Raw genomic sequence first — 27229 nt, forward strand, 5'->3', positions numbered from 1 at the left:
AGTATACCCTTTCATCTCCAAATAACTCAACATGAATGGAAAACAAAACATTCAAGTGCATGGCAAATACTAAAATGCTTTCTTAAGGTTATGATTGTTTTAGAATTTAAATTAAAGAAATTCTAAAACAATGGTGAAATTGAAGTTCAGTTAATTGGGAAAAACTTCATTTTAACTATCTGAAAATCTCAGTCAAATCTAAATACTAATGATACATGCAAAACAATATTTATTTGGTTTAGTACATAATGCGAAAGTAAATTTCTGTAAATTATTTTCATGATCTTTGTTTCTCAAAATTATTTTAAATGAGCAACGATAACGTATGTCTAGAGTATACCTATGGCCAGTTGAGTTAATGTTCCTTGCGTTTATTCTTTTGAAAATTTTCACTGTGTGAACTTATCATTTTCAATTATATTTCTTGGTACTTCATTCATTATTAAAAATATAACTACTTTTATTAAATATGTTTTACAGGAAAATACGATAGCAGAAAAAAACTAGCAGCAAACATTGCAGAATATGATGAGCTCATATTTAAGTAACAGTGTGAATTTATCAGTAGCACAGTGGAATGACTGGTGACCTTTCTCTAATAAGTTGTATCTTCATTAAAAAATATTTAAGATGTTCACATTTAAGTAATCAATGATAGAACTGAGTTATGTTTTTAATATGTGACAACTATTTAGAAGCGTCTTATACTAGATTTTTAAAATTCTTTGTCTTGTATCAAAATAATTTTTTGTAAGTAATTAGTAATGGCTTTGTGTACATCTTGTATTAATTATTTTCTCTTTTTTTCTTTCCTACTGTCACTTTTTTCTTTTCCTTTATTTTCATATTTGTAACTCTATTCTTTATTCCTTAATTATTTTATTCTTGTTCTACTTTCAAAAATAATTTTCATCATGCAGATAAATGCTGTGAAGCGAATAAAGGTGAAAATGGAAGCCAGTCATGGCAGTGGAATGCTGCTGGGTTATCTTTCATTATAGCCATAAGTTTGTCTTGCATGTTTTAATGTTGCTATATCATCTATTTCCTTTTATTCCCTGCAAATTTACAAGGCTAATCTAAAATTATAATAAAATATTTTCTAAGGTCCAACTAATTATGCACCTATCCTTACCCATGAATAGTTAGCCTTTTCTCCCTTCCCCAAATTGTTGACCTTTAAAGTATTTGTCAGAAAATCACAGAAGGAAACTGAACCAGGATTGTTTCTTCCAAATATTAGCTCACAGCGTAACTTGTTTCATTCTAATTTTTTCTTTAATTTCTAAAGTTGAGCTTATTAAATATCATGTCACTTTTATTTGGAACTCAAGCGTTTGCTATATATAATCTTTCATTTGATTATTTTACAAATATAACTCAATATCCATGACCATACATTGTATAAGTATAAATTTTGTTATGTAGAATTATGGACCTTTTATATTGGTTTGGATTGTTATTCTTTTAAATGTAAGTTTCCAACTTTATAAACATTTATAATATTTCATTGTGTTTACCATTTATATAAAATATAAACCTGATAACTTTTATTATATTAGATGTGTATCCTATTGTGCTGCCTTATTTTCTTTTTATTGACTTAAAATGTCATAAGGAATAAAAGTGAAACGGAGTTTTTTTTCTTCAATTTGAAAACCAATTTTTAAAAATCCAAACTTTTTTTTTCATTAAGTGAAAATATCTTCTGAAGTTGCCCCAAAATAAATAAAAATTAAGTTTGAATATGTTTAAAAAGTTGCACCCCGTGCACTAGATTGGAATTGTGTTTTGAAGTGGCATCAAGTATTCATGTTCTAACAATATGTATACTTACTTATTACTTTTTCCTGGACACCTGAGTCAATTTCTTTGCAAGGATCAGAGAGAGAAGTAAATATTTTAGCTACTACTTTCAAGAAGAGGAACTTGAGATGAGAAGGAGGTGTTACTAGATTCCAGCTCTCAGAGGAGATTCCTCTGGATTTGAGGGAGTAACATGAATAATGATTTTTGTTTTCACATTTTCATTCATCACAAAATGAGAAAAGAGTGTTTTGTGCTTTTTACTCCCAGCCACATGCTAGCAAGTGATTCTTACTACTCACTCAGGACAATTAGCAGGCAATCAGATTTATATATATTAACAAGAGTGACTGTAGCTTACATGGTAAATCAAATTATTGGTTTCTGGGCTTTGAGATTCATTCATCAAAATCAGTTTGTTTGGTTGCATGAAAGTATGTTCTGTCTTTAAAAAATACCTACAGGAGCCTATCACGTAACGTCTAAAGATAGACCTGCCTTCGGTAGTCTGTTTTCTGTAATTTATCTTTTCCATACTCTTTGCTGTCCACTGCTGTACTTTTTTCTTCTGAGCTAGCAACAGACCTGTAGAATGCAGAAGTGACCCGTCCACAGATTAAACACACTTCTTTCTCCCCTGCTGAGACAAAGGGATTTCCCAATTCCAATTTTTGCAGTGTGGGGACTTAACCTATTTATTGGGAATGTTTGATTTTTAAAATTAGAAGAGCCAATGTTCTGTTTATTGAAGAACTAATTATAATTGCATACTACATCCATGAGTGCATATCATATTCCATGAGTTTGGATAAGACTTGTAGGTATGTTGATTACTAACATGTAACAAGTGCTGGGAAAGAAAGGAGTTCCAATAACACTTCCATGAACAATTTTTCCCATTCATTATAACCTGACTGGATCTCTCCAATAAATTGTAAATATTTCCGTGAGAAAGTCATAGAAATTATTTTGATTTAGTTCATGATTACAAAATGCTTTTGTGAAGAACATGTAATATGTCTTTAGTAAGATAACAAAGTTGATTTTTATTTGAAATTTTATATTCTGTAACTCAAAGTCACCAGTGATAAGAAGAACACTCAGTCTGGTTTGCATGATACCTAGACTGACATTTGGACAGTTCAGAAAAGAACCTAAAATTGAAATTCTCATATCTTAGCAGAATGATTTACACTTAATGAGTGGTTCATTTAGATTTTTTAAACATCTAAGTACAGATCAAGATATTAATTCTAAAATTAATGAGCTATTTATCCTTTGGCTAAACATTTATTCTTAGATTAACAGTTATTTTACAGTTCTAAGATATGCATAAAGTTTAAAAAATTCTCAGACATAAAATAATCGACTCTGTGCTTTGTCTTACGTCTATAAGAAATAGGAAAGCACAAAACTATAAACAATTCAGCTATTGCATTTCATAAAATGAAACCTTAGAGATTGTAAATTACCTTCTTGGATTTTTTTTATATCTTAATAATATGTAAGTGTTGCTGAATTATCTTTTTTATTACTTGAGCTTTACTCTTGTTATATGCAACCATAAAGTCTGACAGCACATTTTTGTCTAATTAATGTCTGCTGTAGGTCTAAGTAAATGTGACTGATAAGCAAGACATAAAAATTCTCCCTAGTATCACCCAATAATTCATTTTCATTCAGTGGATTTTTAAATAAAATTCTGTGTCTGAAATGTATAAATATGAACTTGTGTGTAAGGTGAGTTTTGTTATTCATTGTGTATAATCATAAATATGTACCTATGTTTATTGATGTGTATATCTTATCAGCCAATGTTAAAATCATTTTAAAAGTTTGTTTTGACCATATTATACTAGTTGTAAAGTTAGGTTGATTTGCTTATGCATAATCACTATTATCTGCATGTGAAGTATCATGATTAATTTTTTTATGTAAACCTGAAATCTCCTTTTTTCTTCTCCCAGTTTTTTGAAGTCTATCTTCTTTTCTCCATTTACATGTCTCTCTACCCCAATTCAAACTCTAATTATTTATCATATAGCTATAAGGCCCATCACACCACATTTTAGATATGCTAACAGATTAAGACTAGGAGGTAGTAGTAAAATCTTTTTCCTATGAAATTTTTTCTTACATGGAAGAATTTTAAATTGTCATTTTTATTTTTCTGTCCTAATACTATTATTCATTGGGAATAAGTAGATTTTATAAACTCTATACCCATACTCTTTCCCAAACCATTATGCAAGTGTACATATGTGCATCAATTACTGGTAGACAAGAACAAGGTTGAAACACTTAAAGACTTGCTTCATTTTTCTTAAAATTTTTTTTTCTTTTTTTTCCCTTAGCCTAAAATATCTCAAGTGTTTAACAATTTTAAATAAATAAATAAATCTTAGACATCTGATTAACATTATATATGTCAATTACATAAAACATATAATTGCACAAATAATTTTATTGCAGATAATTTTGACTTTTTAAGTATTCAGCATTTCTTTTAAAATTAATAATTAAAATTAAAATTATGCATAGTAGTTCATAGGTTATACAATTTGGGTTAATTTGGAAATCATTATACAACTCAAACGTTTTCTATTTAAGAATTCCCATTAATTATATTTAACTTAAAACTTAAATAAGGAAAACTCCACAATGTTTTCAAGTCTGGACAGTTGGATTTATGGTTATTCATTTATATTGAACAAAATAGAATATGCAAGGGAGAATTAGGCAAGGTACTTTTGGATCTGGATGAGTACTTTCAGATACATGAAAAGTATTTTATTTATTCATATGGTATACCTACACTAAGAATGAAGGAATAAAATTTTTAGATTACAAATCATTTTAGATTACAAATCATTTTAGTAATTCAAGATGGATATTTACATCACCAATACAATAGTTAAGTGTGTTTGGACCTAGCTTTCAAAAATAGCTAATATTATATATAATATTTTCAGTTTATAGTAGTAGTAGTTAACTAAGAAATATCTCTAGTCATGTAAAATTATCTGAAAATCTCCACCCATTTGTTTTTGCTTATGATATTAGCAGCATTAAGAGCTTTAAATAAATAAGCTGTTATGACACTACCTAAATTAAATATTGTCATTTATATATTTTTTAGCCCTTATGCATTAGGATTTCGCTCAATGAATAAAGATACAGGATCACGAAGTTCATACTTAAATGTGTCATTTTATGTATTTTATTATGGTTCAAATCTGTGGGGCACAATGTAATATCCTTTAAACCGCTTTTGAATAAGTACAAATTAAGTAGGCTTTCTCTTACTTGGTTTTATACCCTTTCATTCTTCCTTCCAATTGTTTCTTCCTAATATTCTCTCCCTCCCACTCTCATTCCCCCTATCCTTCCTCTCTCTCTTCCTCCCTCTCAATTTCTGGTCATGAATAAATACAATGCATTTCTTCTTTTTCTGTTAATCTCTGTTAAATTGTTAAATTTCAGAATTTGTGATATGTATATATGTCACAAATCCTTCCACAAGGCTAATGCGTTGAATGGGTAGCTTAAATTTATATATTTCAAATGATTAGTGATATGAATATCCTACAAATAGCGCTGAAATAATTTCAATATAACTTGAAATTGGTAAAAACTATATCTAAATTGGCTGATTATGTCATTTTTAAAAAGGAGTATTATTTAATCACTATCAACACTCGATAGATAATCTTAGAATTCAGAAAATATTAACAGAGTAAATTTTAGGTCTTAACTAAAGAAAAAAAATCTAATATCTAATTAACATATTATTTTCCAAATCACCATCTAAACTAGAGTATTTTTCTAGAGTTAACATTTTTAATGTTTAAAAGTGGTAGTATCTCTCTTTACTACATGGTGCTTAAAAACTTGTTATAACACATAAAGATTATAAAAGTAAGCAGCATCTCAATATTTATGTAAGGGAATGGATTCAGTAAGTAGAAATCTAATTTAATTGTTCTGAAATAAAGCAGAGACGGGAGCATAATATCAATTCTTTGTTTTCCAAATACCTTTAGTTTCTTTATCTTACCTAAGATTATGAACCAGATAAACATCTCTTATAGTCATCCTCCCTTCCTTCATGGCTATTAACTAATTGGAAGCCTAAAATACTTGTCCCTAAATATTACAGAAAGAGTGGATTATTCTATAACATCAATTTTTAGCTACTATTTAGCAAAATTGAAAAACAGAATATCCAAGGAAAGCACATATGTTCAGAAGCTCTTTTAGTATATCTGAGGTGATTTGAACTGCAAAAGATGTCCTCATGTCTTTGTTAGTAGACTATTATTTGACCTACTTTTTAAAGATATGCTCATTCAAGTGTAATTAAATTTTGTGTGAATGAATCTAATGTTGGTTGTATTAAGCCTAGATATATTGCAAAGTTTCTTAATTTGTGTATGTTCAAATTAAATTCAGTTATTCTTTATCACTCCATTTTAAGTAATAGAAATATAGTTACATTGCAAATATTGCATAATATTCAGAGGTAGCATAATTTTAAATTGTACCATATTTATTTTATTTTATCTATGTACTAAATGGGACTACAAAATAAATCTCCAGCAAATCCTTTTTTTTTCCCTAAAAGCAAGCAATTAAAAATTACTGTTTTAAAGAACATCCATAATTCATGAATTTTTTTCAAGAATATTTTTATCTCACATCTTACATTGATTTTATGTGTAACACTTCTGTTTTAAAGTGACTATTTCTGATCATTTTAATTGCATTTGTTTTCATCATAGCTTATTTTCTTGAAATAAAATGTATGTTATATATGTATTGTCCTCAGTATCATCTCTTATTTAAAATCCCTGACATAATATCCAGCACTATGTGTAATCCTATGCATGAGTTTCATAGTATATTAAATGTCATTTTATTTTCTGTATTTCTGTGTCTTCATTGTTGTAATAAAGAAAACTGAGGAAAACCTTTGTTATATGTGTTTTCTTTATTACTGGTATAAACGTTTTCTGTCTTGTGTGTTTTCATTTCTAACTTGATCAGATTCAATATCTCAATGTAATAAACATATGATCATTGAGTGATTTCTTTTTTGGTTTAAATAATAAATCATCAGCCGGCTCATACTGGAAAAATAATTTAGGAACAATACCAAATACTGTTACTTTTGTAGTAAACTAGTTCTAAGGTCTTCTTAGAAACTTTTATTACTAGTGGAGACCATAATAATCAGATGGTATCTTAATAAAACACATTAGTGTAATCATTTAAATAATGTAATAATTGGAGAGTAGTCTCGTTTGCCAGCAAAAATTTATGAAAGCAGACATAAATCCTTAAAGTGATTTTCTCCAATTACTTTGGTTAACATATTGCTATAATTCAGTTTGAGCACCATGAGAATAAAGTTGTAGAAGATCATTAAAGTTCTCAGTTCATCCACAGCCAAAGTATGAAACAAAAATGGCTTTGGAAGTTTACAAATAATAACAATAATATGAAAACAGAGCAGCTTCTATTTCTTAACATGTACTGTGATACACACTGTATGGGATGCCTTAAGTGCAATATTTCATTTACTATGAAGTAACATTTCTCCCATATTTTAGATGAGAAAAGTGAGGCCTAAAGAGGTTGAGGGATTTACATAGTGAAGTCACAGAACGGAGTTCCAGTGCCCTCTATAAAACATCATATTACTTTGTGTTTGTTTGTTTTAGCGCTGAACCCTGGTTCAAATGATAATTCTTTTTTATCTTAAGATTTTTTTGATGTGGACCATTTTTAGAGTCTTTATTTAATTTGTTACAATATTGCTTCTGTTTTATGTTTTGTTTTTTTTCGCCCTGAGGCATATGGGATCTTAGCTCCCTGACCAGGGATCGAACCCGGACCCCCTGCAGTGGAAGGTAAAGTCTTAACCACTGGACTGCCAGGGACGTCCCTCCAATGATAATTCTTTAATAAGTAGATTATTCAGTTATTTTTTATAAAGTGAAATAAAACTGGTGGTTTAGACATGAATATATATTTCTCTTTTACAAACACAGTCAAGTGTTGCATTGCCAGTTAAAAATTAAATAGTGTAGAAATTACAAAAGGGAAAATATTCGTTTTCAAGATTTGCATTATTTTAAGGCACACTTAATCTTTTTTACTCCAGAACAGCCCTCTCCCAAATGCATGTCTTAATATGTATAGCACTCATTAAAAATGTTTGCATACATTTCAAAGTGAAAATTTTCATATAATATCTATATGTTGTTATAATATTGAACTTCTTTCAATTGATACATTAGTTACAGAAGTTTTATATATTGGGGGAGAGAGAAAGGTAAGCTGATTTTTTCTGTTGTTCTTGTATTTATTTTTCCTGAAGCTCCTTAACAATGATATGGTATCAAATGGGAACTATCTGGGGATTGTTGGAAATTTTTATGGTGACTGTCACAGTATTATATTACTTTGTTAGCTTTATATTACTTTGTTGTTTGGGGCCACTGTGAGGAAACTAAAGAGATTTGAGAAAATGTATTCTAATATTCTAATCAAACACCATTATTTTATTATATCAACAATCTGAGGATTAGAGAAGAAGAATGACTAGTCATTGACACAGTCAAGGAACTTACACCCTCAGTTTTCCTCATATGTTTGTTTTATCAAATTACACCAAATCAAAGAAGGCATACCTAAATCTCTTGTCTATCACTTATATGGTCTTATATCTTTAACCTAGTTTCTTTGATTTCTTCTTGATTGAACAATAGAAAAAAAACTTTGTGGCAAAGGAAAGGCTGTGTATTCACCAACTACCATTCCTTTGAGTAGTCATGATACTTCTCTTAAGCAGCTATTATGGTTCTCAGGTCAACTTGTACATATAGCTGCATTCCCAAGATCAGTGTAATAAACTCACAGTGAGTTTATAGCCTTAAAAGAATATCAAGTTAAATTTTACTATTTTCTTATTTTTACACATTGCCTGAAAACACTTTATAAAATGACTTTATTTATATTTTTATAGAAATAAATGATATTTAATTAATATAAAATAATATTTTTAGTTACTATCTAATAAAAAACAAAATAATATTTCCATTTCAGCATCTATTTCATTTTAAGAAATCATAATAAACAACTTCAATACATAATTTGCATAGTGGCTATATGCTTGCTTCTCTACTGATTTCTCATTTATTATTACAAAGAGAAATATTAAATTATTTTAAAAGTCATATTAAAATGTACCCTTTTCTTCTGTTTAAATGTGATTAAAACAAAACTAAAAATTATCTCTTCAAATTAGCATTTCTGTTTTGAAGAATCTCTGAATGACAAACTTCAATTTGCTGTTGTTTCTATATAATTTCACCACAGCTAAACTGGATATGTATGTTACATGGAAGATTAAATGCAAAACTCACTGATGCTCTTGAAAAATGACAGGAAAAATATTCTACTTCTTGGTGCTTATTGGTGGAAAACAGAAAACAATTTATTGGATTTTCATATGCTATCCTGATACTTACTGTTCCATCAAATGGCTCAGACATGAAGGAAGGTTTACTTAAGGAAATAGAAATATTTCTCTACAGCAGGGTCCAGTATGGTTCATTGGTGGATTTCTTCACACAAAAACAGGTAGCTGAAAATAATTGACTTGCCTGTATGTTATTCATAACTTAATATGTCATCTTTTTTTAGTACTTATGAATATTGTACTTATGGACACTCTCAGTTGATTCAGGCACGTTAGCCAGTCCCATGAAGATTTTAAAGATACTAACTTTGTGTGGTTTTTTTTCTGCTCTTAAATATGCTCTATTTTTTCGAGCAGTTCCAAGTGTGCACCAAAATTGAGAGGAATATACAGAGTTCTTATATACTTCCAATCCTGATGTATGCATAGCCTCCCCCATTATTAACATGCAGAATGGTACATTTGTTACCATCAATGAATCTACATTGACACACCATTTTTACCCAGAGTTCATAATTTGTATTAAGGTTCACTCTTGGTGTTGCACATTCTGTGGGTTTTGATGAATGTATAATGACATTCATCCACCATTATAGAGTAATACAAAATAGTTCCAATGCCCTAAAAATCCTCTGTGCTCTGCCTGCCTCTTTATCTCTCCCTCTCTCCTAATCTCTGGCAATCTCTGATCTTTATAACTGTCTTCATAATTTTGCTTTTTCCACAGTATCATATAGTTGGAATCATACAGTAAGTAGTCTTTTCAGATTGGCTTGTTTCACTTAGTAATATGCCTTTAAAGTTCCTCCATGTCTTCTCATGATGTTATGGCTCATTTCTTTTTAGCATTGAATGATATTCCATTGCCCGGATGTCTCATGTTTTATCCATTCACCAAATGAATAATATCTTGCCTCTATTTTTCTTAAGTGAAAATCTACATTTCTATTTTATGGTTGATGGTATACAATATATTCATTCAGTTGCAGTGGGTAATAATATATAAGTGGCCCTACATGTTTAGAATGTTTAGTTTTAATAATGTAACTTAATTTTGTATTAAACCCCAATGCAGAAATTGAAGTTTCTAAGACACAATAAAGTGAGTGTGTAAAAACAGAAATTTTGTAAACCTAATATGTTATAAATTCCTTAGAAAATAATACCATCCATATATTTGTTCACATTTTCCATTTACTGTCTTATACATTTATAAAATTCAAAGGTATATATATTTAAGAATTTTATAAATAGGTTAACAGTTTGGAATTTCAACAAGTAATTTGTAAAATATCAGTTGTAGTTTAATCTTATATGGGTGTAATTCAATTTTGTAATATAGTCTTTAAGAAAAAAAGTATTTTCTGTTTGTGCAGAGAAAGTTTAATTTCCTTTTTTTTAACTATATGGAATAGCCTTTTAACATTAACAGAAAAAAATGAAATTGGCCAGTTAATGGTTGAAACAAGGACATAAAATTTAAACTACTCAATTTTTTAACACTGGCCAATATCTGTTTTGATCATATTCACTTCAATCTAAGATGCTCCCTTTCCTACTAACCAGTAAAAATTTCATTATCTTATGGGAAATAACTGAATCAATTCCACCATAGCAAACTGAACATATACCATAAGATTTAAACTGCATATGGAGAAAGTATACAGTTAGTGAGGTGAGAATAAACTTCAAATGTATCAGTTTGAATAAGTATCACATATAAAAGTATTTTATATCTCTTTATCCCATTTTTTTGACAGGGTTTTGTGACAAGTGTTCTCCATTCCAACATACTTAGCAATTTGAAATGTCAATGTAGATAAAAGCCTAGATATTCTGCTGCACAAGGACTATAGATATTTCACAATTTCCCACAATTTATAGTTGCACCAGATTTGTAACAATTATTAAAAACGTTCATTTCTAAGTTTTCAGTTATTCGAAACATTTATCAAAAAAGTGCTGTTATCGACAATACTATTTCTTTTTAGCCAACTTTTTTTTTTAAATAACACAGTTTATTTTAATTTCCTTTCTTACATTAAACTATGTTACTTTACCTCATACTGACATTTGACAAGGTCCCATCAATATTCCCATAGAAGAATAATAATTTCATATTCTAGATTATTCACTTTTTACAAGGAATTGTTTTAAAAAGATAGATACTAAAACCTTAAGGGGGATTGGGTGGATATTAAAAAAAAAAACAACTAACGGTGAAAATTATGAACCACTTGAAATGTTATTCCATTTAGAAGTATATAGAATCATTGTACTAATTATGAATATATTTTATATAAATTTATAGTATTATATTATACAGTGTCTATTTTTGAAATATATAGACATAAATTATCTAATGTTAATTCAGTCACAAATCACATATAAGAGACTGAGTCTATTTCCTAGTTTCTTAAATCTAAACATCAAGCAGGGATTGACATGTCTACATGTATTATGGAAATGGGTATGGAATCAGAGACAGGGAAGGCTGGACAGATATATATATATATATATTTTTTATTTTTTTATTTTTTTATTATTATTTTTTTTTGCGGTACGCGGGCCTCTCACTGTTGTGGCCTCTCCCGTTGCGGAGCACAGGCTCTGGACACGCAGGCTCAGCGGCCATGGCTCACGGGCCCAGCCACTCCACAGCATGTGGGATCTTCCCGGACCGGGGCGCAAACCCGAGTCCCCTGCATCGGCAGGCCGACTCTCAACCACTGCACCACCAGAGAAGCCCTGGACAGATATTTTACAGCCATAGCCCAGGCCTCTACCAGCTCCCTCCTAACCATTGAAACAGGCTCTATTTCCCTATGTATCTCTAGCAACTCCCTATACCGTCTTTTAGGAAAAGATCACAGTTAGGTTTTTTTTTAGTGGTGTTTATTTATTTTGTTTTTGTTGATTTATTTATTTGTTTATTCAATTACAGAGTCTATTTTTTTAACCTAATAATTTATCACTTAATCAACATCCTCCACCAGTTACCCCCAATATCATCTCTAATATCCATAAATATCTGTTAATTTCAAAATATACTGTATTATCTCATACATCTCCATCTTTGCTCACATCATGTTCTGGCTGAAAGGGACTCATCATCAGACAGAAAGCTTCTTATTCTTCAACATCATCATAGAATTTATCTTCTCTATCATGCCTTCCTTGACCACTAACTATCAACTCATATGCTTCTTCCACCTATTTGCTCAGGTCACATTATTTTTCACCACTAGGAAAGCATTCGACTGTACATGTCTTACTCACCCTTCTCAATACATTAAGAACTCCCAGAGAAGAGAGTCCTTTTCCTTTTTCTTATTTTATTCTCACAACTGCTTGACAAAGTTGTTTAATTACATTGTGATAAATTGAAGGGTGATTATATGTCTTTGACCAATTTATCCCTGGTCAAAAAGATCACTTTTGTAATATAAAGGACTAGATGATATTTTGAAAAGATACTTAACTTATAATTCCACCTTTGTAAACAAACATCTATAGAAAAAGACACTTTTAGGAAAAAAGTATACGGCTTTACAATTATTAATGTCAGTTGTATTATAAACATGTTTATGATTCCCTTTCCATTACTAAACCAATTTTCCACACTTAGCTACTTTTTCTTCCCCCAAATCAGATATTTAGTTTAAAAAAAAGTCTGGTTTATCAGTGCTACCTCCTGACCCCGTCTTCTTCTAAAGAATACCTCTTAGTAGGGAGAAGTGACTTGAAGGGAAATTTTGGATTCACATTGTTTTTATATTAAAAAATTAGTTATACATATAAAATCATTTTGACAAAAAAATCAAAATGACTAGAGAATAGAGACACAGTAGTAAGGAATAGGTGAAGTAAAATGCAATCTTCACCCCATCCCCAAATAATAGGGTTGTATGAAAAGAAAATTGGAAGTAAGCAATAAACTGTCTACATCAATATTGTTTAACTGAGTACACACAGAAAAGACATGACCACCTTTTGAAGATGTACCAAAAATAGCCTGAAGATTTTAAACATATCTAAACGATAGCACAAGGTTTATTGATATATTTGAGTAATGTTGAAAAATTATTGGTGAATTTTACTTATATCTTTTGAAATCTGAAAATTTTAAATTCCTAAGTGAATGTGTGGATACTACAAAAAGTTTTATCAAAGAACAAGAAAGCTAGAAAATCACAATGAACTTCCACATAAGTATTAATCTCCAGCATGACTTTTATAATTTGTTTCGAGATATATAAAGAGCTCCAATGAACGCAATACATGTTCATTTAAAACACAGCTAATTACCTCTGTGTGATACTAAAAACTAAAAATCCCTCAGACAGGTCACAAAGCACTTATAAATTGGTATAATTACATATAAGTATGTACTTTTCTCAAGGTTCTAACAGTTTTGATTTTTAATATATTTTTTAAGATTTTTCATTTTAGGGCTTCCCTGGCGGCACAGTGGTTAAGAATCCGCCTGCCAATGTAGAAGACACAGGTTCGAGCCTGTGTCTGGGAAGATCCCACATGCCGCGGAGCAACTAAGCCCGTGCGCCACAACTACTGAGCCTGCGCTCTAGAGCCTGCGAGCCACAACTACTGAAGCCCGCGTGCCTAGAGCCCGTGCTCCACAACAAGAGAAGCCACCGCAATGAGAAGCCCGCTCACAGCAATGAAGACACAACACAGCCAAAAAATAAATACATAAAAATAAAATAAAATATTTTTTCATTTTAAAATTCCAATATTCTTTTCCCAAAATTCAATCCTTTATAAAAGATGCTGCAGTTTTCTCTTCACTGATGACAATACTCTTCACAGCCATCACAGATTTACTCACATTATGTACTTTTTTCTTTAAATTGTTCACTGAAAAACGTGAGATTACACATTGTACCCACAGTTTTCATACAGTTAGTTCAGTAAGCAATTAAATATCTGAATAAAATGAACATAAATGCACTTAAAAATTTGCTAATAAGTGCATTTTGTCAGAAAACTGAATGATGTAAATGCTTTATCTCATAAATACTATGAATTGTCCAAAAGGAAACCGATATTTCAGAGTAAAAGACTTGAACACAAAGAAAGTACAGTCTTAATTTAGGAAGGAGACTCTGATCCACTCTGTAATAATCTTTTGAGAGTTTTAATCTTAATTTTTACTAAAATGAACATGAATGTGCCTAAAATATTGTGCAAAATAGCCACCACAATAAAAGTAACAATAAAGATAACCAAAAAACTAAAAATTAATGGTGAGCTAAAGAGGAAAAAATGAATTACAGAAGAAAAGAATACCAAAATATATGTATAGATATTCTTGTCCCCGAACTGAGCAAAAGTCAATGTCACCTGTCAGAGACAATAAGAGCATTATGAATAATTATCTTTCTGTCATTCATTTTAACATCAGTCTTTCAAAGTTCAAAAAAAATGATTTTAATTTGACATGTAGAAGTAAGGGAGGGACCAAAAAATAATTTACGATATGAATAATTAATAAATGAAAAAAGAATGGGGCTTCCCTGGTGGCGCAGTGGTTGAGAGTCCGCCTGCCGATGCAGGGGACACAGATTTGTGTCCCGGTCCGGGAAGATCCCACATGCCACGGAGCAGCTGGGCCCATGAGCCATGGCTGCTGGGCCTGCGCGTCCGGAGCCTGTGCTCCGCAACGGGAGAGGCCACAACAGTGAGAGGCCCGCGTACCGCAAAAAAAAAAAAAAAAAAAAAAAAAAAAAGAATGATATTAAACTAAAATCTTCTTGAGTTCTGGTCACAGTGGAATGCACATCTAAAACTAGAAGAATGAAAATATACTTAAACCTTAGGCCTTAATGAAGTGTGTTTATCAAAAACAAGAAAAAATACTTGTAAAATATAAACATGTATTTACAGTTATTTTATGCATCCTAGTTCATGTATGCTAGCAATATTCAAATATTTATACTTGCTAAAATCTAAGAAGGTTTTGGGTAAAAGAAGTTCTAATTTTTTAAAAGAAAATACTATAAACAAATGATGAGTAATGAGAGGTAGCTATAAACAAAGTGAGCGTAAAGTAATATATGTACAGTGTCTTGGAATTCCCAAAGTACCCTTCATATATGATTCTCAAAGATTATTTTAGCTAGGATACATGGGAACTGTTATCCACATTTCATCAGTAATGAAATGGAATAAAATTATAATTATGATTTCGATATAACCGATTATAGTGTGTAGGCCACAAAATGAGTGAGCAATACCATGGTAGAGATAAAAAATATTAGAATTTCAATCAATATTTATTTTATATCATTTTAATTTTTTTTTATGTTTTGTAATTGTACATTGCATCTTTTTCAAAGGATTGATACATTGTAAAATACTTTTAAAAGAAAAACACATATCATAGGAGGAGAGACTCAATTTTTCTCTGGATGTACATGGGGAAGCAATAAAAAAAAGGAGTTCGGATTGGAGGAAGAATATAAACTCCAATCATAGTTACTCTTGAGTTTGTTGTTTGAATTTTTTAAACATTTTGGATTAATGGAAAATGATATAATCATCCTTGCTGATGCAGTTTGCCATGATTTTCTCCTTCTTTCCATTTAATACAATTAAAGGGGTATTGACCAGACATTGGAAACCTCAGAAGTTCAAACATTTGTTTCAAACAAACATGTTAAATATGAATGAAAATTGAATGGATCTTAGCACAGGGAGATCAGCTCGGTGCTTTTTGACCACCTAGAGGGATAGGACAGGGAGGGTGGGAGGGAGACACAAGAGGGAGGGAATATGGGGATATAAGTATACGTATAGCTGATTCACTTTTTTATACGGCAGAAAATAACACAACAATGTAAAGCAATTATACTCTAATAAAGATGTTAAAAAAATGGAATGGATCCATCAATTCAGGGATTAACAGAAGTCACTATAAATGCTGGAGATCCATGGTCATGACATAGAAGAAAAATGTGGTACGTGGAGAAATGGAAAGAGTGGGACATTGTGCTCAGTTTGTTATAACAGCAGTTTTCAACATTTCCCTCTTTAATAGTGAATTTTATAACATGCTTGAATCAAAGTTTTCTTTGTTTTTTCTACTTGTGATTACACCTGCAGAAGTGATTTGAAAGTCATGTTGTTTCAAATATATAAAAGTAGATACTTGGAATCATCTTTCTAAAAACCTAAAATACATAAATATGGCACTTCTATGAATATAGCTGATTCCTCATTTAGTATAACTGAGAGAAGTCTATCAATCCTAAAGGCAAATCATACCTAATTTAGGTAATGTTTAGCAGGTCAAGTATTCCCCGTAGGAAATAGAAAGTCTTATAAATGTGACTTTTCTCTACACAGCTCCTCAGGGTTGGAAAATATTATTTTCTTTCTTGACAAGTGGATTATGTCAAGGATTGTAAAGCCTGCAGCTTCATCTATGCTGGGGGAATATTGTGATTATATTTCATTTTCACTATCCCCACTGTTTTTAAAGCTGTTAAAGTTTATCAAAATTTTAAAGCTTTAAAAAATTTTTTTTTATGTTGACATAGTCTAGACCCTAGTCTCATTTTTACACTTTGGCTCTTTTTATTATATTTTCTTTTTCTTTGTTGATTTGGGGGTTCCTAGGAAAAATATCACAGAACATTAACTTATCAATTTAAGATAATTTCCAAGTATGTAAGTGGCAAGTGATTTTGGAAAACAGCTGTCTAACATAACACAACAAGAAACTGTGAAATCTTTAGTTGGTTTTTAAATTAGTGCAATGCATTTTCTTTTAAAAGTATGTATTACTCTAGAGCGTATCTTTTATAGTGCATGGAGATTACCATAATTTTAGAAGCTCTTACTATTAAATCTAGGCCCTTCTTAATCTAAAAATCTTACCCTTTTATTCCTTTGTTGTGTTTTGGGAAATCCAATGAATGAAACTTAATTTGGGGAATTTATGCTTCATAAGTAAAATGGGACTTAAATAGCTGTATGATAAGCCCAAAGATGTATGTTAATTTTTAACTTATTTTAGTACGTATCAGGAAACCCCTCTAATACTGCACTAATTTTGTAGCACTCAATAAATGTTTGTGAAGCCTAAGTGAATAAATAGTCCTTTAAAAAAAATAATGAAACTGTGTAGACACAAAAGTCTTTAGATAACCCAAATGTTTGATTTTAAAGTAGTTGAATGGCTGACCATCACTGCTTAGATGGAGCTCAAATGTAGCAAGTCGTCTGCTTCATCTTTCCACATAGGATGAACCATACGTGTGTATAGATTTATACCTAGATTTTCCAGAAATCATTTGATATTTGAAAATATGTTACACTAGGCAGAATGAAGGAAGAATGTATAAACAGGAGACAAATAGACCTACCTCTATTGTGGAAAGGTATAGTATCTAGTTAATGTCATGATGAACACCAAAAAGGGCTTTTCTTTTTATCTTTTATACACTTAAACTCACTGTATTTAGCGATATCCCTTATGAAAATAACTACCACTATTTTGGAAGTAACAAACAAATCTCCATTTTAGGACACTTTAAATTAAGAAAAAAGTTTTTTCTCCATATCTTTATCACAACTTTCCACATCTAAAAGTAATTCTCAAACTATAGAAAAAGAGTTAACTAAAAAACTGAACTACTTATGGAGTCAGAAAGCAATGCTACTTTTTAAATTGTAGTGGTTTTTGAAAAACTAATATAAGCATAGTATATTTAATGGGAAATTAATGTAGTGTTTTAGCAATGAGTTAATTTCTACAACAGAAACATGAAAACACATGCATACGACGGATTTGAAATGAAGTTTTTTTTTTCTTATTTTCTTGCTTTGATTTTATATTTTGATGACTGTTAAATTGCAAGTACATAAAGCTCTGGGGATACATACTGGTTTAGTTAGCCAATTTTTAAATTTCACGGTGTGGGAGGTACAGCTTGGAGGGAGATTGTAAAAACACATTTAGTCTGATTTTCATATTTGCTTTCTATAATAACATCTGTACCTAAAAATAGATGTTTAAATTTTTGATTCCTAAATTATTTATTCTTATTCAATTCTAATATGAAATCCCTTTTCAAAAGAGCAATGCAAAAGATCACTAAAATAGAAGCTGAAAATAAGAATTCAAGAAAAGTACATAAAAGCAAGAAATAATTAGTTGCATAATTATACCTCATTTAAATAGTTGTTTTTCCACTAGTTGTATGGGAAAAAATGGATATTGACATTTTTATGCAAGCAAATTATACATTTTAATTTAGTCACTTAATTTTATTTCTATCTTTTGATTATTTGAAGCTTAGTATCCAGTACAAAATGTTGACTTGAACACAGGTATAAAACCGGGGAATTCCCTGGTGGTCTAGTGGTTAGGACTTGGTGCTTTCACTCCTGCGGTCCATGTTCAACTCCTGGTTAGGGAACTAAGATCCCAGAAGCCATGTGGTGAGGCCAATATATTTATATAGAACCGGAAGCTAAATATTCTTCATTTGTACAGATCTAATATTAAGGGTATTAAGGGTTATCTTGTGACTTAGGTCACTGTACTCTCTGGATATCATTTTTCTTATCTAGAAGATAGACCTAAAAATATTTTTGTTTAGGTAATGGAGTTTAATAAAAATTATATCATAAAACACACATGTAAGTATTCTGGGAAACTGAAAAGATTAATTTAAAATCCTTTAAAAATAAATAAATTAAATAAATAAAATCCTTTAAATGATTGCTATGCTCAGTTTCAATTTGTTAAGTTATTAAAACCATAATTTAAAGAAAGATTTTTTGTATGTTATTGAGGAAATAAATTATTGCTAGTCCCCAAATCCTAGTGATGTAATGTTACACATGATGATTATGACTTTGTGAAAAGTCCAAAGACAAATAAGTGAACTTTCACAATAGATTAAATTGGTGTCAAAAGAGAAAAAGAACAGAAAATTTAGCTTTTATATTATAGCCTACTTTCATGGGATATGAGAATGTGTGAGCATTTAAATACATTCTTAAGCTGAAATATTTTTTTTAAATCTTTCAAAAGAAAATGTAATTAAATATTTATAACATAAATCTATTTGACGTCCATGCCTATTCTATGCAATGACAAAAATATATTTGGTTTTTCATAAAAAATAACTTCTAATAATCTTCCAAGATTGTAATCTTGTTAAGATTGTTAAGAAGGTATAATATTGTTTCTCTAGAAAAAAAGTAATAGCTATTTTAGCGTCAATATTCCCTTACTATAAGGTGCTTTACAAATATAATGTTTCTAAGAGCTTTTTCTAACTTGGGAATGGAGAAGATCAATATACTGGTTTAATGCTTAAAAAGTCACGAATAAAATATTTATCATTTAAAAGCTAACTAGCTAAAACTAAGTCATTTTTTTAAAAATGATCTTTTTCTCAGGAGAATAGTCAATGCTTAACAAGAGATTCTGAAAGTTGCTGATGAAGAAACATATTTACTGGACTAATTTAACTTTAAATGGTCTATTTTTTTCACCAAAATCTCATTTAACTAGAATTTTGTAATAATAATAATAATAATAATATAGTAATAATACTCTTTAAATTTTTACTTAGTGTTGGGCAAAAGTGTTTGAGGTGTTATTATATTCACAAAAATCTTTCCAACAACCTCATGACTTAGTTTGTGGTGGTTGTTTTCCTAAATGTACCCATTTCAATAAAGAGGCATCTCAGCCTTAGAGAAAAGTTAAATGACTCAACCAAGGACATATAGGAGTAAGTGATGGAGCCAGGATTTTCTGACACCAGATCCAGTACATTTAAATACAAAGCAAGAGTCTTCACATTTTAAAAGGGTAAATGGGGATTTATATATTGGGCCAGATATATCATAACTGAGTTGTGGGATTTATTGTCTAGAACTATGTCTGCATGTGAGAGGAACCTAAATGAAGTAAGAAAGAAGTGATTAACGTTCAAATGTCGTTTGAGTCAATATATCCAGATGGACTAAAGCTCAAATGGAGATGTATTTTTCTACTATTCTTGTCTGAGCTTTGGTTGTTGAATCATGTGAAGTACATCCAAAATAATTACTTATGAACACTGTAAAACATATTTTTGCTTTACATATAAGCAAAGATATTTCATAGCTGAGTTGTCTTCATTATATTATAATAGTATATTCAAATGAGAATCATTTATATTTGAAAAAGGATAATGGAAGAAAATGCATAAAATGATTTCTTAAATCACTAAAAGAAATCCTGGTGTGCTTGATATATTATTTTTATAGCATGAGGCACTAGATTTTTAAAAATTATGTATATAGATACAACTTTGAAAATTATTAAATAATATTTAGAATCTCATTGTCCATTTGTATATTGGAACTTTGCATAAAAAAAGATACTAAAATTCCATGGTTGAAAAATATTTTTGTTTCTCTAGTTTTTCCTTAATATGGGTTCATGTGATAACAGTTATGTGGAAGCTAACAATTGCTCTGGATATGAGCTAGGCAATTTTTCTACACTGAAAGCACCTAAATAGCATGTTAAAATTTGATAGGGGAAGGAGATTCTGAAAATGGCATGAAAATTTTTTTCCTCCACCACTGTCATGTGTTTATCACCTGTTTTCTCATTATCAGAAATAAAATAATTATAATCAAAATCACAGTTTTCTTGGGCATGTGAGTTCCAAGTTTTTTGATTCAGTGCTTAAAGAGTTCTTATGTGCAACATCATGGGGACACTGTAGAATATGTGTGTTCTAGCACACGTGAAGAACAAAGCGCTTGTGTAAGTACCAGGCACCATGTAACAAATAGAATGATTTTTATTAATCTATCTGCAAGCTCTGAGAGTGTTAAGAAATATAAATAACATGTATTTCCTGGAAAAAATAAAATAAGTTTAGACATTAGACTCAGAAAAATAAACTAGGATTCAGACAGCTGTGACATATTCAAGACTGGCCTGTTAGTGGAAGATTCAACATAAGGACAGTTATATCAGTTCCTTTGGATCACAATTTCTTCAGTCATGATTAAAATATATTGGACCTAACTTTAAAAATACAACTTACAAAATCTTTGTTTTACATATACATTTTTTTCAGAAGTGGTTTTCTCAAAACTCAAATTTGCATCTCTCCCTGTATCTGTCACTTGCATTGCACACCACTCACAGACTGAGCATGTGATTATGATGCTGAGTGAAAATTATATTTTATGATTAAAAATGATAATTATAATTTTATAATGTTACATAAGCAAATTTTAACATGATCATGTTGATCATTTTGAACAATTCTATAAAATTGTCATATAATTCTCTTTTTTCCCTCTAGATAACACAGTATCACCAGTCACCAGTTTAATCCTGTGTCTTTCCATTGTGCTCACTTTCCTATCTACATTGTTATAGCTGTGTAATCTACCCTCATATTCAACTACAGGCATATAAAGTTTGATTCATTTTTGCTGTACTAGCCACTCTTGCCATTTTTACTCTGTTAGTCAGCCTATTCCACCCTATTCTCCATCACCTGTTTCATGAATTCCATGGCTCTTGGAATTTCCTGCAACCATATGTCACAGAAAAGTGGCTCCCATCTTCCCCTACCTTTTCACGATATGACTTCAGAAAGGTCATAATTACCACAACTCTGTAAAAGTTTGCTTCTAGTCTAATATAATTTGTTAAAATATTAACTGGAAAAATACAAGTAAACCATTTATTCTGAAATGATGATTTCTAAAATATTTCTAGCCAGATATTTTAAAGAGCATTCTTTGTCAAAACAAAGTGCTCCAGCATCATTTGCAAGCCCAAATCTTAAAACTAAAATGATTCCATATAGAGCATTTATTTAACACTTCTCTTACAGGAGTTTTAACTATATTTTTTCTTTTAACAAAGTGATGATCTATTTAATGGCTCTGACTTTCTGGTAGAGTATAGTTAGGGTTATGATAAAATATTCATCATATTCCCCAAAGATAATCGAGGAGTATATTGGAAAGAAGAGTTACTTAGGGTGTTTTTTCTAAAGAAAGTTTGTAAGAAATATTTCAAATCCTTAACATGTCAGTTGCTTAAAACATTGTTTGAAAACCAGAAAATAGCTCCCAGCAATCATGAAATTGAAGTATGCTAATGAAGATATTTTTTCCTGTCTCTTAAGTTGAATATTTCTTGGATAAGATGATTTCTTTTTTTAAATAACTGTATAAAAGTTATTTGTATAATTTGGGGTTTAATAAAATTATTTTCTTTTATTTTTAAGACACACTTTTTAATGGTCTTGGGCTTGGAGCGGTCATTGGTCTGGGAGTCGCTGCACTCTTGTTAATCCTTGTGGTAACAGACGTCAGCTGCTTCTTTATTCGACAATGTGGGTTATTGATGTGCATCACCAGGAGAATGTGCGGGAAGAAAAGTGGCTCCAGTGGTAAAAGTAAAGAACTTGAAGAAGGAAAAGCTGCATATCTGTGAGTATCAGACATCTGCATCAAAGTAATGTTAGACTCTTTGTATATCACTACAAAGAGCTCAAAATTTATGTTTTCTTCATGCAAAACTTAGAGTGAAATGCAAAAAGCTTTCCATATTAACATCATCTTCAAAAGTTCTCTCATGTTCCTACGCAGACAACCCACACTACTCCAGGCAACTCCCCCTGCCCCAGGCAACTAATAATCTGATTTCTTTTATCATAGATAATTTTTAGCTCTTATAAAGCTTGATATAGTTTCCTACAATGTGTATTTTTTGTGTCTCCCTTCTTTCACTCAGCATAATGTTTTAGAATTCATTCATGATATTCTATGTGTCAGCAATTCATTTCATTTTATTGTTGAGTCATTTCTATTCATTTTTGATACATACATTTAGGCATGTATGGTCTCATACATTATTTTCTAGGCTTAGGGATATAGGAGAATCCATTTTGCATGGCCACATTGTTTTGTTTTGTTTTTATATTGTTTTTTGTTTTGTTTTGTTTCTCCAAAGCCCATTTCAGTCTTTCTAGGCAATTTGTCTATGGCCATTTTTCATGGATATTCTGTAAGGAATATTTTCACTTCATGGGATAATAACTTAAATAGTATACATTTTCAATTAAAAAATTACGTTAAATATTACAATCAAAATGTCATCTGCTTACTTGTTGGACACAGCACATAGCAAAGAACAAACAGAAATTAGGCTCTACTTCATACTTGAAAGAGATATTAATGTATGACATAGTAAATATAGTGGAAACAATTCACTATTCAATATCTCTTGTTTTCCTCATAGAAACATATTGTACTTCCTAATAACTTGCTGTATTTTTAAATTGTCTTGTTAACTAAATAAACATATCACCAAATTTAGTTTTAGTTACTTTTTCACATATCAAGAAAACAATGTACTATATAACATAATTATACATATATACATATGATATATATATGCACACATTGACTCAAAACTGAATTTTATATATCTTCATTTTTGCTTTGCTATTAACTAAATGGAATAAATACTAGGTAACAAGCACTTCTATACAATCTAGGGATAAAGTGGTGAATAAAACAAACAAGAATTTTGTTCACATGGAGTTCGTGTTTCAATGTAGGAAGACAGATAATCAACACTAAAATTGAAAATGTCTGGTAGTGATAAGCACTAAGAAAAATGAAAAACAGAATGACAATTGTTACTAGAGGTTGGGTCCTTAAAGACTTCTCCAGGGAGATGAAACTTAGGCTGAAGAGTGAGTGATAAAGAGTCAGAAATATAATGATCAAGGGGAGGAATGTTCTAAGCAATGTAACAATAAATACAAAAGCCATTAAGTCAGGAATGAGCTTGTTACTTAAAGGCAAAATGGATCTGAGTGGAATGAGACAGGGAAAGAGAGTGGTACCAATCAGGTGGGAGAATTATCTGAGTACAAAAGTGTTAAATCTTCTTGGTCAAAGTAAGGAAATATTTTTAAAATAGAAAGCAACTAAAAGTTTTTTTAATGGTTTATTTAGCTACTTGTGAAGAAGGATAACTGGAGGGTTGGTAGGTGAAAAGGAAAGATTTAGAATGAGGGAGACTGGGTAGGAAAATCTTGAAATATTCCAGGTAGAAAATGATGGTCTTCTGTACCAAGCCTGTAGTACTATAGGCATATAAAAGTGTATAGCACCCAAATATAGATGAGGTAGAGTCAAGTACTGCTGACTGATTCAACTTTGGGGTGAAAGAAAGAGAGAAATCAAAAAGGACCTTCACTTTTTTGTCTTAATTAATTACAGGGATGTTGATGACCATGTGCAAAATAATGAGGTACATCTAAGTTCTGCTGTTTGTTTTTATTTGACTTTATTAATTGGTAATTTATCCACCAACACTTTTGTTTGTAATTCCTGCCAAGTTTAATTAACCTTAAAGACTTGGAAAGATGAAAACACATGGTTCATTCCATGCTTGTTGCCCATCATAGGTTTTTAAATCACAATTTCCTCTGCCTTAGGAAAACAGTTTTCAACTCTTTTTCAAAAATTCATTATTCAAATTGGAAAAAATAAAATAAAACCTCAATGAGAAATAGGGCATAATTGATTTGATTAATTGGATATATACTAGCTTCTAAATATGACCCCGAGCATTCTAAGACTAGTCCTTTCATGTTATCACAAGTTATAAGACTATGTAGATTTCTTACAAAACACATTAACTAAACACTTAGAGCATTCTTATTTAAAGAACGTTATATTGCAGAAAAAAAGAGAAATTAAAGTCAATGGCATACAGGATGGCATTGTGTAAAGTTCTAGAATATTCCATTATTTGGCTTTCAATGTAAATTAGCATTTATCTTGAATTCTCATAGTTTATGTTATAAAATGGTTAAAGATTACTATTTTACCAAACTTTATGTATACTCTTATTTACCCAAGCATTAATTTGCAATAGCAAATATTTATTGAACACCTCAATAACCAGGCACTATCTAAGCTCCAGAGATACAACTGTGAGGAAGCAAACTAGTCCCTGCCATCAACTAGTTACTGTGATGGGAAACACATTTCGATTAAAAAACAATCAAATAGATAAATTAATAAGAAATTTCTGTTGTAAATACTACTTTTCAAAAAAGAATGAATTTACTTAATCAGACTTAGCTGAGCAAGTTGTGAAAGAACTAAAATATAAAAAAGAATAGGAAGTAACTAGTCAAGTGTGTGTGTGTGTGTGTGTGTGTGTGTGTGTCTGTAAATGGCTTTTCAGCATGCAGAAAGAGGGATACATAGCTCTGGCCTCCTTTACTGCCACATGGGAGAAGGGAAATACCCAACTCAAGTCCACTCTAACCATTCTGTTCCACTTAAAGGGGAAAAAAATGAGAAAAAATTATGAAGTTCACAGTCTGGGGCCACAGACTCACTAAAAGACAGAGACCGAATCATGGGACTATGGAATGCATCCTCTTTACACCATAATTTACCACCTCATTACTAAAGACCTATATTTAGCAGTTCCTTCTAGCCAGTACATCATGTCCCACTATCAAGAAAAAACTTACAAAGCATACTGAAGGCAAAAATCAGTTTGAAGAGATGGAGCAATCATCAGAACCAGATTCGATAAGGCAGGGATGTTGGAATCATCAGACCAATATATATTTTTTTTTATGGTAAGAACTCTGATGGATAAAGTAGACAGCATGGAATAAGGGATGGGAAATGTAAGGAGAGGTGAAAATTCTAAGAAAGAATCTGAAATAAATGCTAGAGATCAAAAACACCATAACAGAAATGAAAAATCCCTTTGATCAGCTTATTAGCAAGACTAGACATGGCTGTGGAAAGAATCTTGAGAAGATCTTAACAGAAAAGTCAAAACTAAAAAGCAAACAAACAAAAAAAAGACTGAAAAAAAAAAAGAAAACAGAATACCTAATTCTGTAGGACAACTACAAAAGGCTAAACATATGCACAATAGGAATACCAGAAGAAGAAAGAAAGAAAGAAAGGAACAGGAGAAATATTTGAAACAATAATAACAGAGAACATCCCCAAATTAATATCAGACATGAAACCACAGATCCAGGAAGTTCAGAAGATACCAGGAAGGATAAAAATCAAAATTAAGCAAAAAAAACTACACTTAAGCATATAATTTTCAAACTACAGAAATTCAAAAATAAAGAAAAAATCATGAAAAATGCTAGAGAAGCAAAGGTAAGAATTACATCTGACTTCACACACCACACAAACATACACCTCCCCTCACACATACACACACTGCTTTTTATATGTACATGTGTATATATGTATGTGTGTGTGTGCAATTTTTCTCACATAACAATACAGCTTCAAAATGTCCCATTTCAGTACATGAATTTCTGACTCTTTTTTAAAATAAATAAGCAGTATTCCATAATATTGTATATCATAGTGTATTTTTCCACTTCTCTATTATTAAAGTTTAGATAAGACTTTCAATATCTTTATAATATTAAAGTATATTATGCTGTTTTGAACTTCGTTTTTACATCAATTCTGTTGTAAATGTATGAATATGTATTTCCCAATTCTCATCCCAAATAATCACAGAACATATATTTCCTACAGTGCTTCTCAAACACTGACTATTATCAGTTTATTTTTCAATACAATAAGTGAAAAATATCATTTAAAATTTGCATTTTTCTAATCGGGGTTGAGTCTGAGCTTATTTGTTTTATGATTTTCTTTTGGTCACTTTATTCTTCTTGGAATTTCCTGTTCATATTTTTTACACATTTTCATAGAGTCGTTTGACTTTTCTTGCACTTGTTGATTATATAATGTGACCCTTAATCATTTGATGTTGCATTTGTTGCAAATATTTTCCCCAATCTATCCCAAAGTTTGGATTATGCTAGTGATGCCATTATTTATATGAAC

The 27229-nt window shown here is 30.6% G+C and overlaps 1 protein-coding gene across 4 annotated transcripts in view; it reads left to right on the forward strand.

Annotated features, from left to right (window-relative positions):
• Positions 1-27229, forward strand: part of NCAM2 (neural cell adhesion molecule 2) — a gene marked incomplete at both ends in the record, with an annotated part of 487288 nt that overhangs the window by 454575 nt on the left and 5484 nt on the right. For 3 of the 4 annotated variants that reach the window (XM_082655240.1, XM_082655241.1, XM_082655243.1), the window contains one exon: positions 22585-22789. In XM_082655240.1, the coding sequence (XP_082511366.1) occupies positions 22585-22789 (205 nt within the window). Of the gene's footprint in view, positions 1-920; positions 1028-22584; positions 22790-27229 lie in introns of those variants that run through there. The other variant, XM_082655242.1, reaches the window with a different exon arrangement.

The sequence above is a fragment of the Grampus griseus genome, assembly GCF_964374135.1.
Source record: "Grampus griseus genome assembly, chromosome: 5".
NCBI lineage: Eukaryota > Metazoa > Chordata > Mammalia > Artiodactyla > Delphinidae > Grampus > Grampus griseus.